The 11,728-nt window shown below is 36.4% G+C and overlaps 2 protein-coding genes across 2 annotated transcripts; both read right to left on the reverse strand.

Annotated features, from left to right (window-relative positions):
• Positions 1–248: 248 nt before the first annotated feature.
• LOC141640722 (uncharacterized) lies at positions 249–3,417 on the reverse strand. Its single transcript, XM_074449404.1, has 4 exons — positions 2,463–3,417; positions 1,940–2,226; positions 1,414–1,894; positions 249–1,009 (listed from the first exon to the last, which is right to left on the reverse strand). The coding sequence occupies exons 1-4, from the start codon at positions 3,415–3,417 to the stop codon at positions 249–251; spliced, it is 2,484 nt and encodes an 827-aa protein (XP_074305505.1).
• A 349-nt stretch (positions 3,418–3,766) lies between these two features.
• LOC141642684 (uncharacterized) lies at positions 3,767–11,509 on the reverse strand. The gene is made up of 16 exons (XM_074451553.1): positions 11,235–11,509; positions 9,651–9,747; positions 9,424–9,540; positions 8,876–8,911; positions 8,544–8,642; positions 8,237–8,320; positions 8,026–8,144; positions 7,701–7,802; positions 7,073–7,189; positions 6,916–6,981; positions 6,507–6,573; positions 6,084–6,137; positions 5,076–5,165; positions 4,652–4,678; positions 4,527–4,559; positions 3,767–4,056 (listed from the first exon to the last, which is right to left on the reverse strand). The coding sequence occupies exons 2-16, from the start codon at positions 9,714–9,716 to the stop codon at positions 3,922–3,924; spliced, it is 1,212 nt and encodes a 403-aa protein (XP_074307654.1). The 5' UTR covers positions 9,717–9,747; positions 11,235–11,509; the 3' UTR covers positions 3,767–3,921.
• Positions 11,510–11,728: the final 219 nt, after the last annotated feature.

The raw sequence follows: 11,728 nt of genomic DNA on the forward strand, positions 1-11,728 counted from the left end.
TTGACATCTTAATCATCTCAATAGCCTCCGAGAGTTGTTGGTTCTCCAAATGATTTGGATGATGAAACTCGTGCTCAATCTACTATACTCCACCATGTTTCTAAGCCCTAATGCAACTATTTTACCTGTTGTAGTTCAATAGTAGAAAGCTATGTTATGTTGTATGTTGTCGTATATTGCTCAACGAGCCATGCTAATGGAATGTAAAACACTAATTTTTTTTTTTGTTAGAGTGAAAAGATTACCAACTATGCTATGGACTTAGCAATAGTATGAGCAATCTTATTCAGATACCTAGGACAGTGACTAAGAGAAAAACAGTGACAAGATAAAATAATTGTCGTAAGACAACGGATGGTGGATTTTGCATCTTGAGTTGTTTCCGCAAAACCATTAACCTGCAAGACTAGATTCAAAGAATCAGAAGCCACATCCAAATGTCGAAAACCCTGAGAAGTAGCATCCACAATAGCGGCTTGAAGTGCCATAGCTTCAGCTTGGATTGGAGATTTCGCCCAAAAGGAGGATTGACCAAAGTGAAAGATAGAGCCTGAATAATCCTGAAAATACCATCCGCTTGTAGCTTTGAAGTTTAATTTCCAAGTAGCATCACATTTGATACGAATGGAAAGAGTCGGACAAAGCTGAGGACCCAACAACATATAAGGATAGTGATTGATAATGATTGAAGCACCCTCATGCTCAGTAGGGTCCAAAACCTCCCTACTCGACACCCGATCATGTAGCTGATTCTGAACCCAAATATCGTTATTGGTATCAACACTAATCAATCGCTTGATTCCAAGAAAATCAGGAGAAGAGTTTTGAAAAATGGTTTTATTTCTCAAACACCATAACTGCCACAAGGTAGCAATAAAAGCGGAGACGGTTGTAATATAGTCATCTGATTTCTTGAGAAAGTGCACCCAGTTAATAATCCATTGTTGAATGGAAATTGACTCGCCAGAATGACTCTGGATACCCAGGGGTGACGGAAACCAGATACGGGCTGCAAAGGGCCAATCTCGAAAGATATGACACAAAGATTCAACACAGGGTGGGTCAGAATTGCAAATCGAGCAATAAAGATTCCATTGAAGATCCCGCTAAAAAGCTTCTTTACCACAAGGCAGAGTATTAGAGATAATCTTCCATAAGAAAACTTTCCATTTATTATGGATAGGTAAAGACCATAACTGCCCTTTGCATAAATCTTTTGAAGTAGAGGACAAACGAGTTCTATCCTTAATCGTAGCTCGTAAATCCCAAAGTTTGGCGAAGGTAATCACATACGCACTTTTGATAGAATACCGCCCATTACCAGTCAACTTCCAAAAGAGCTCATTTGTATCATCAAAAGAAGGAGGCGAAATGGATAAAATAAAAAGGAGCGCCTCAGCAAGTCAGCAACACATATAGTCGTAATCATATTAGCATTCCAGTTCCCATTAGCATGTTGAAGGGACGAAACTTGAAGATGAGGTTTGGACAAGGTCTCAGTTTCACTTAAATTGGATAGTTGAGCAATAAGGGAGCAACCATGAATCCAATTATCTCTCCATATATCAAGAGTAGAAGGGCATCCAACCTCCCATGCCAAATTATCATTAAGCAACTCAGCACCCCATCGAATGCTACGGCCGCCCCAAGAGAAAGGTCTTTGCTTACGAAGATCCGTAGTCATAAAAGTTGCCTTAGTGATCAAATTCTTACCACCAAGAACACGACTGATAAGGGACAAAGGGTTGGTAACAATCTTCCATCCTATCTTGGCCAACAGACTTTGGTTTAGGCAATTGACATTACGTATACCAAGGCCTCCCATGGACTTAGGGTAGCTAGTAAAGAGTTTACTGCACCAATGGATATTCTTTTCTGCTCGACAACCACCCCACTAGAATTGTGAAATCAAAGAATCAATTTTTGAGCTCACACTTACCGACATACGAAATGCTGATAGAGAATATATGGATAGTGAGGATAGAATAGAGCAGATAAGAGTTAAACGACCAGCAACAGATAGGAAGATATTCTTCCAACTCAGAATTTGTTTACGGACCTTTTCAATGAGGAAAGCAAAAACCTGACGTTTGGATATTCCAAAATCCGTGGGGAGTCCCAAATAACGTCCCAAAACTTTAAGAATTCTAAAACAGTCTTGCATAAATTGTAGAGTACAATTTGGGTTGAATGAAATAGCAGATTTGTCAGCATTGATAGCTTGGCCTGAACTACAACAATACATTTCCAACAGGTCACAAAGTACCCGACAGGACATAATATTAGCTTCCATGAAAAAAATTGAATCGTCAGCAAAAAGCATATGCGAGATAGGGAGAGTTGACCGACATATTTTAATTCCCGTTGGCAAATGATGCGTCTGAGCGTAAGTAGCATTTGAGATAGCACCTCAGTACACAATGCAAAAAGATAGGGCGATAAAGGATCCCCTTGACGAATACCTGTATGAGGTTTAAAAGCTTTCCCAGAGGAACCATTAATCATAACTTCATAAGTAACGGATTGGACGCAATTCATAATCAAACGGATAAAAGAAGACGAAAATCCCATATGAGTTAAAGTAGCCCTAATGAAATTCCATCGTAACCTATCATAGACCTTACTCATATCAACTTTAAGAGCCAAGGATCCCTTCTTAGTTGTTGAATTTTTTGATATGTGATGAAAAAGCTCCTGAGAGATCAAAATATTGTCAGTAATTGATCTGCTTGGAATGAAACCATTTTGATATTCACCCACAAGTGTCGACATTACAGGTTTCATCGTATTTGAAACGCATTTGGTGACCGCTCTCATAATGACATTACAGAGACTAATAGGACGATAATGGGTGACCTTCTCAAGACAATTATTTTTTGGAACCAAAGTGATAGAGGTGCGATTTAGCTCAGATGGAATAAGGCAAGAATTTAGCATAGCCAAGACCGCATGAGTTACCTCAGATTTAACGTGAAACCAATATTTTTGAAAGAAGAGGGCAGGAATACCATCGGGACATGGAAATTTTGTAGGTCCAAGTTGAAATTTTGTAGGAATACCATCAGCTTGATCATTATCCAACTGAGTTGAGAGCTTTTGGAAGAGAGGTTGAAACTTCTGATGGTAGGATTCAAAAGGCTCATGATTAATCGATGCTTCGTAGATGTCCATAAAATATTTCTCGAAAGAGTGGAAAAGATCGTTCTTCTCAAAGGACCAAGAGTCATCTTCCTGTTTGATCCCATAAATGAAGTTCTTCTTGTAACGTTCCCTAACAGTATTGAAAAAAAATTTGGTACAAGCATCTCCTTCCTTTAGCCAGTGCAGTTTTGCTCGTTGCTTCCAAAATAATGTTGCAGCCCTATTAAATTCCAGAAATTTGGCATGACAAACTTCATAGTCAATTATCACGTTCATCTTTTCCATCAAAAATTTGTTGCAACTCCGACCCCGAATTCTTCATCAAAATCTGTCCATTTCTGTGTCCATTCCTTTCTTTTTGCTAACGTCCGTTTTAATTTTTTCTGCAAAATAGTAGATGAAAAAAAATGCTCGGCTATCAATATCGGATTAGTCTTCGACACTGGGCCCAAGCCCTGAAATTGGTATGTCTTTCAAGTTTGGGATAACTTGGGTCACGCGCTCTTTAAAGTGGCTCAATCAGGTTCTACTCGGTACATACTCGTGCAACACCAAGGCTGACAAGACAGGAAAAGGAGGAGGGGGAATGATTGAAACTTGAAAGCTTATAGTACAAATTTACAAAAAAAAATAATGATACTCAAATAAATGAATTAAATAATGTGATCCAAGCACTACATCTAAGGCTAAGTATAATGATTAGGGCGAACCAATGAACCAATAAGAACACGGCAATAAGTTTGGGTTAAACCAATACGACTCTGTGTAGAAGCTGCATTTTCATATTCGGAACCTAGAAAATGGGTTAAACCAGCTCCTTCTTGTGTATGGATCCACCCAGCTCCCATCCTCTTTCACGGCTTTTTCCCATCGTTCTTTAAAGACTTTAAGCTCCGATGTCGATTGTCTCCGGACCTACTCCATCAAACAGACCATAAGTTTGTCTTTCACTAGAGACTTAATTGAAGTACACTGCCCTTTGTACCAGTTTTTGAAGTACACTGCCCTTTGTACCAGTTTTTGTATGTCCGAGCCATATTAAGTGTGCTAAATGAAGGCATGAAACCTCAAAGGAATTAGTGATTGATTTAATTCTAACAAAATCAGGTTAAACCTCCGTAATTGCTACAAGTCTACAACCCATTACGATCTAAAGTGTTGTCCAGAGTCCAGACACTGATCAGGGGAATAATAAAAGTACGAAATGAAACCCTATGATAGGAGCTCTAGAATAAACAATCATGTATAATCTTATGTTACTCAGACTCAACAACAGGTGACCAATACTCAGATGTCACGGTCTAACAAATCCTACGAAGAATATTACTTAGAATAGTTCACTTAAAGTTCTGGGAAAATATTAAAGGAGGTTTTATAGAACTAACCTCAACACGCATATCTACACCACTTGAGCGCTTCTGTATAATGTACGACACCACAAAATTATTTTTAAAATCAAAAGTAAAAGTTGTGTAAGCAAAAACACAATATAGAAACAGCGCCACCATACCTTTTGAGAGTCTTCCGATTTTGGATCCTGTTAAGGTGACAATCCTACGTTAACAATATGAATTGGAACAAAATGCAGCTAAAAATAAAAAATAATTGAGCAATATATTATACTCCCTCCATGGAGAGACATTTCCCTTCCTTTGATTTTTGGTGGTGGACTATTTTTTTTATTTTCTCGCAATATACAATAGTTATATAACTTCTCTGAAAACATATATGAAAGTTGTTTTGATGAATAAACTGTGAAAAATCACAAATTTATTGGGGGAGATTAATGGTTAAAGGTGGCAATCAAAGTCGAAATTGGGTAGTGTAAATGTGATATGGAGGTCGTACAGGAGTAAATACAAATGTACATTATAATACACAATCTGCTGATAGATACAAAACTACACAAGAGCATGATCACAACTTTTACAAACCTTTTTAGCTGATGAACCACCTAAAGACGGTATGCCTTGGTGAACGATATATTCACTATCGACAATTCCGACTCTCTTTGTCCTATCACCCTGTCATTTGAAAAAGTAGCAAGGTGGTTGTGAATTAGACAAACAACTGAAACTGATTTGGAGTAGCAGATGCGTCAAACAAAATTTCTATAATTAATTAGTGTATATCTAATAGCACCCAACAACATTTATCCATTGCCACAAAGGCTCTGGTAGAGTGACACGTATGCAGCCCTAACCCTATGTTAAAACATAGGCAGTGGTCGTTTCTGGATAACTCGTACTAAAGATTGTGTCAACAATCACATCGACCAATTGCACCTTCGCGATACAAAACTCAGGTCATTTTAGTGAGCTATTTTCTTTATTGGAAATGAAGATTGGAGAGGGACCCCTATGCTATAATCTTGTGATAATGTGCCATGCAAAATATTTAAATTAGATTATCCAACAATTGATGCCTTTGAAATTGCTAAAACATCAATAACTTGCCTCACAAGACATATTAATGGCTTGACTATCATTTACTTTTAGATAACAAGAGACTGATAGCTTTAATATAAAGATACATACTTTAGCTTGGTAGAATCCAATGATATGAAAGTTGAATATCACCAATTCTTAAATTAGATTATCCAACAATGATACACTACTTGATCTCCAAATGACCCAATAGCAAGACAAAGAGACTGTTTCGCAATGACCCAAGAAGAAAATTGTGTCGAGAACTGCATCGAATGACTGTATTTCATGACGAACAGCTCTCAAAGGTTGCCTAATTGTATATGAATAGGTACTACCAAATACGTGGTACTCTTAGTACAATCCCAACATACAAAATTTCAACACAGCCATGATAGAATAACCCAGTGAATCCAAGCAACCAAATACTGTACATCTCGATGCACACCTGGCAAGCGACCCGAAACTAAAACTTAAGATAAAGAATTAGGTACAGCCAACATCAAATGATCTCACCTGTGCACAATAACCAAGCTTCATATCCAAACCCCAACCATGAACAAGATCATTCTGCAACAAGATGTCAGACATCGCAAACATAATATGCATAAGCCTCTCTTTTGGAGCTCAAATAATCATAATAAGCAAATTGATGCACTTTGATGATCAAACGTTGTCGACAAACTATCTCAAAACATACAATATATGCACCTTTTTTTCCAAATGGTATTACGGAAAAAAACATCTGTACTGATAAATAAAGCTGAAATTTTTTACATTATATCCCAACACAAAATTGGGAGAAAATATTGATCCAAGTTGACATAGTTTAACCTCAAATGGGGACAATATAAATGGAATGGAGGCAGTAATATACAAGATGTACGAGGAAGAAGGCAGACAGTTATCAAACCTCCCAGTTCACTAAATATATAATACCTGTATGAGGTGCCAAGTACAACGCCAAGCTGATTTTGAAAATACAGGAGCCATTCCTTCCACCCACCTACAAAGGCGAAGTGCATCAACAAACTAAGAACCCAGTGCAAATGACGTTAGGAAAGAACCCATTATAAAAAACTTGAGCAGTATGAGATCGGTAAGTTTCTACTACTCAACACTTAAATGGAAGGGCAGCAGTTGATTCCAACCATACAATAACCTCAACACACAGAAGTGAAACAGTCATAAATACAACGTTTCCTTTTCATCCAAGTACACACCGCGATAATTATCAAGCAACAAGATCAAGGTGGTAACCAGCTCACACAGAAGAGAAACCAAAATACAGCTCAGCAATTATCGCATCACAATTAAAGATTTGGTAACACCACTATTCCAGACTTACCCAGTGCATGGTGGCCCCATGCTGGATTTTGAACATTTGGTAACACCTCTGTGATCATAAATTCTCCTGCATAATAGAATACATATATAAACCATCTGAAATACTTGTACATTATTGAAGTTTACCGAAGAAAGAGAGACTTGATTTGCAAACATACCTGTGAAACCTCTTTGCCTTTTTACGAACAGTAATACGATGATGTATTTCTGTTGAGTTGGGGTCTAATGCTGGCTGGGATATATGTAGTCCCTCTTTTTTCACGATTTCCAGGTACCTAAGACAAGAGAAAGATGACATGACACGGTAGATATTACATAACGAGACACCCAGAAGAATTCAGTTTCAATCAATTAAACCCCAACTCTAACATTATCAAGTACCAAGATACAGATTTTCCCGCCCTCCTATCTTTTTTGGTCGCCATTTTTTGTCATTATTTTTACCGGTCACTGACGGTTTCAGATTCTTGACTCATGTTGGCCAACCCCAAACTAGGATTAAGGCCCTATTGTTATTATTTTCTCAAAAGCAAGCAAAACTCGAGAAAGATTTTGCTATTAATCCATAGTTCCATACCAGAGACGGTCTTCAGCTTACACAATAGCTCTTGAAAAATGAAAACATGAAAAATGGATGTACATGTCTTTAATAAACATAACAAGCATAATGTTGACAAAACTTCATATATTCACCCTGAAACCTCTTAACTGATTCAAGTGTTATGCAATTCAGTTCCCAGAAATATATGGAAACAAAAGTGTACGGAAACAATAGAACTAACATACCTCCCGGGATCGAAGTTGTCCACGCCTAAATCTTCATCCCACAGAAAAATATAGTCATAGATGGAAACAACATCTGGATGTAGAAACCGTTTTGCAAACCACCTGAAAAATAATTGAAAGAGGATAGGGTAAGTGGACTAAGCACCAAACCTCCAACACCAACTCATAAGTATGGTCAATCATATGTTAGCACAAACAAACCCACGTGCACTGAAGAAATATCTTTTTGCACGAAAAAATAAACAAATGAATTGTTCAACGATAAGATTATTGATGAATATATGACTGCAAAATGTGGCAGAAACCATTTAGGCTAAAGGTTTACCATTTCGTTTGGTTCTGAGCAGTTATATGAATGGCCTTGTTACTCCAATCCAGATCCCACCATCCGTTGATTTCACCATCATAATGAAACAGCACTATAGTAAAATTTTCTGCAAGAAACTGAAACGAAAAAAAATATAAAAAAAAATAGTAAGATAAGAACAATAGCAAAAATATATACACACAAAGAGCATGTTTAAAAGTATATATACCTTCTGAACTATAACGTCAATATTTTCTTTTTGTTTGATACCAGCAGCAATAGCAAGCAAGTTGTTACTACTGGAAACTTCAAGCTAGGAAATCAAACAAACATAAAATTAGTAGCAAGACATATAGGTGGATAAAGTGTCATGCACCGAAACATGTTCCAGGAGTAGCAGTTATCCATATGACATAAGAATCAGATGAACATTATTGATTAGTGACAACAGAACTTTGATGAAATAGAATTTAATATATAATGGACCGTATGTCTATGACAAACAGATGGTAAGTAACAAACAATAGGATTCTAACCTTCGCCTTAGAACGGGACCATAAGGGTTTTAGCTCTAAGTCTGATCTAGCCTGTATGATGCCTTGAGGTAAACCATCCAACTCAAACATTGCCGAATCCTAGATTCCAAACACAAAGCCAAGAAATATTAGCATGAATTTGGAAAAAGCAGGGTCAAATAGCACTCGTGCACTAAGAAAAGATCGGTACTTAAATTAATATATACTCTGTATATACATAAATGAATACATATGTACACTGATATATATACCCAGGGAAAACGAGTACTATTTGAAAAATGTAAATGGGCCTGTCGGCCATCATATTCTTCAAGGAAAGATCCAAAAATTACCTCGGCGCTGTCAAAAGGCTGCTTTCTAGCATCTATCTGAAAAACAAAAAAAATATCAAATGGATTTCAGAACATTGAGAGAACTAATGACCTAACTGCCTAAGCCACATGAAAACTCTATTATCAGAAATTTCATTTAGATGATTAATAAACAGCTAAACGAACATAATGACAGGCATATCCTCCAAAAAAAATCATGGATAAAAAGAAAAGCAAGTTCGCAACTTATGCGTCACCTCTCACCATTATTCAAATGAGTAAATAGCCATGCGCGGCATTTAGAAGCCGTAAGAAGCTATGTTAAACACAGTCGGAATTATCAAATAGGGTACATGTCCAAGCATCGGGCTCAGCTTTTTATAAAAAAGCACACATATTTTCGGTCAAAATGATGTGTCCTAGTATCATACTCATGTATCGGGTATGAATATATATATAGAGCAGAAGTAACATAAGTGACAAGGAGAGACTACATCCAAAATGGTCATGCAGGTAAAGAAGAGGCGATTATAACAAATCAAATGTAACAATGAAATAAGTCACCAAACCTCTGTCTGTTGATACTGGTAGCTGGTGACTCTGTACACAATAACCAACATCGCTATTAACACAACTGCCATGAATGTAAATTTTCTCATCCGGAGTCCATGAGCTCCATGTGGTCCCTACAACACAATGGATGTCACATATTCGGAATCAGTATGCAATTTACTTCATAAGTTCCCGCTTCGACAGTCCTTAAAAGTGAAGTTGTAGTCAACTACGTCAAACTTACCCCATCTGAAAGGGTACTCTTCTTTCTAGACAACCATCTCCATGATTTGAATGTCTTCATAGACATTCAGCCTAAGCTATCTGCTTCTCATAACAAACTGTATCAAAGAATCAAAGAAAAAAATAACTTTTTTTTGTATTTTGAGAGAGAATAAGTTATTATCTAGCAAATATACAACACTTCAAATGCACCTTTTTTTTTAATTTCTATCGGAGATAATATGAATACAAAGGTGTGCTGGCGAATCAATGAGTCTTGTATGAGACAGCCTCGTATGTGAGGCCAACCTAAATCCTTGTGAATCCCTCATTTAACTATAAGATTGATGGGTTTGCGTGAGACCGTCTCATATAAGTTTGTGCGGCAACTATGGACTAACAGTAGTTCATTTAGTTGGCAAGATTTTACTATAACCAAAAATACCATCTTACTCATTCCCCGCAACCTTCTAAAAGGAATGGTAAAAGATCACACTTAACAACCATCAACATAATGTCATGAAATGCGCTAGACTAAAACCACAAACTTTTCTTTGAATTCGGCCCTTCAATAGAAAGGGGAAAAAAAAAGGAAACGGGACTAGGTCAGAGGGAACAGGAATATCAACTAAAAGTTATCAAATGATTCACACTGGAATCACCTGCATCCGCCTTCGTAACTCACGTTCGAAATTTATGCACAATCAATTTTCATAGATTAATAAACTCATTCAGCAAACCCGATACTGATTAAATGGCTAAAAACGAAATACCAGCAATAGAATTAGTAAAAAAATACAACTCACATTTCTCTTCACATAAACCAAATCATGCAAGGCATGTGATCAAGTCCAACACTCCACAGAATTTCTAATACCCGAGATGTGCACGACATAGATTTCGCAATTTGTACTAAAATTGGGAATTCTTAAAACTCACAGGTAAACTACAAAACCTCAAAACAGCAAACACCCACCTCAGCAAATTAACAAGTATTCTCACCACACATGTGCAGATAATCTTCAACTACCAACTACACGAAAGTTTCTATCTTTAGGTGAAATCTTACAAGTAAAGGGACATTACTCCAATTACTAAAACCTAGTAATATTCAAAATCCGCCTACAAAATTGCACCTTAGAATCAAACTAACTAACTTCCCTTGAGAAACAACCACAAAAAGATAGAAAGAAACAAATTTTTAAATCAAGCTCACCTAAACATCAATTATTACTGGTTAAGTATATTAATATAATCAATAAACCCTTGAATTTCACCAAACTTGTTCTTGACCGTTTTCCCACTTCCCAAAGTTGTTCAACTAACATCCTTTTTCCTCCTCTATTAAAATAAAATTAAATCAATTTACAGAATTTAATCAATAATAAACTATAATTACCTCACTTAAACAATAAAAAAATCCCTTTTAATGGCAAAAGAGATTAAAATTACATTCATAATTTGAATTCAAAAACACAAAATTGGAATTGGATCCTACAATGCATGATAAACAAAAAACATTCACATCAAATTATTCAAATTGGTAGAAAATCAGAACCATACTTAAAATTTGAAAAACATATAGAATGGAGAAAAGGGTATAAACCTGAAGAATCAAGGATGATGAGAAATCAACAATGGAGCTCAAATATATTAAATTAATGGAATGAAGAGAGTTGGGTATTGAGGAAGATGAGTCGACTCAGACGAGTTAAGGAGTGTGGAAGTAGAGATACAGAATAAAATAGATGATGATGAAAGATGATGCGAATTACGATGAAGAAAGGAGAGAAAGCAAAAGTGTCGGGGGATGGCTAGTTTTAAGGAAGAGGAGGAAAGGAAGGAAGGAAGGAAGCTCAAACTCAAACAGGAGTGTTCTTCTTTTACTTGGACTGTCTCTTTTCTTTTTTATATTTTTTTTTATTCCTTTTTGTTTTATGAGTAGTTTAGTTCATACTTCACATTTGTGTTGGACACGAAATTTGAATATTTTATCGCAATAATTGTTTTCGTTTTTCTTTTTTTTGGTACAACAAAAATTGTTTTCGTTGGTTATAAACTTCTAACCTTGAAGTATTAATTTTTATACTCCCTCCTATT

Source organism: Silene latifolia, chromosome 2 (assembly GCF_048544455.1).
Source record: "Silene latifolia isolate original U9 population chromosome 2, ASM4854445v1, whole genome shotgun sequence".
Classification (NCBI taxonomy): domain Eukaryota; kingdom Viridiplantae; phylum Streptophyta; class Magnoliopsida; order Caryophyllales; family Caryophyllaceae; genus Silene; species Silene latifolia.

Coding starts and splice junctions, on each gene's coding strand:
- LOC141642684 (XM_074451553.1), bottom strand. CDS start 9,716: ATGTCTATGAAGACATTCAAATCATGGAGATGGTTGTCTAGAAAGAAG. Junction 6,982..7,072: donor AAGGCAAAGAGGTTTCACAG/GTATGTTTGCAA, acceptor TCTATTATGCAG/GAGAATTTATGATCACAGAG. Junction 5,166..6,083: donor AGCTTGGTTATTGTGCACAG/GTGAGATCATTT, acceptor TTCAAATGACAG/GGTGATAGGACAAAGAGAGT.
- LOC141640722 (XM_074449404.1), bottom strand. CDS start 3,417: ATGAACGTGATAATTGACTATGAAGTTTGTCATGCCAAATTTCTGGAA. Junction 2,227..2,462: donor AGCTTTTAAACCTCATACAG/GTATTCGTCAAG, acceptor GTTGTAGTTCAG/GCCAAGCTATCAATGCTGAC. Junction 1,895..1,939: donor TATCAGCATTTCGTATGTCG/GTAAGTGTGAGC, acceptor TCACAATTCTAG/TGGGGTGGTTGTCGAGCAGA.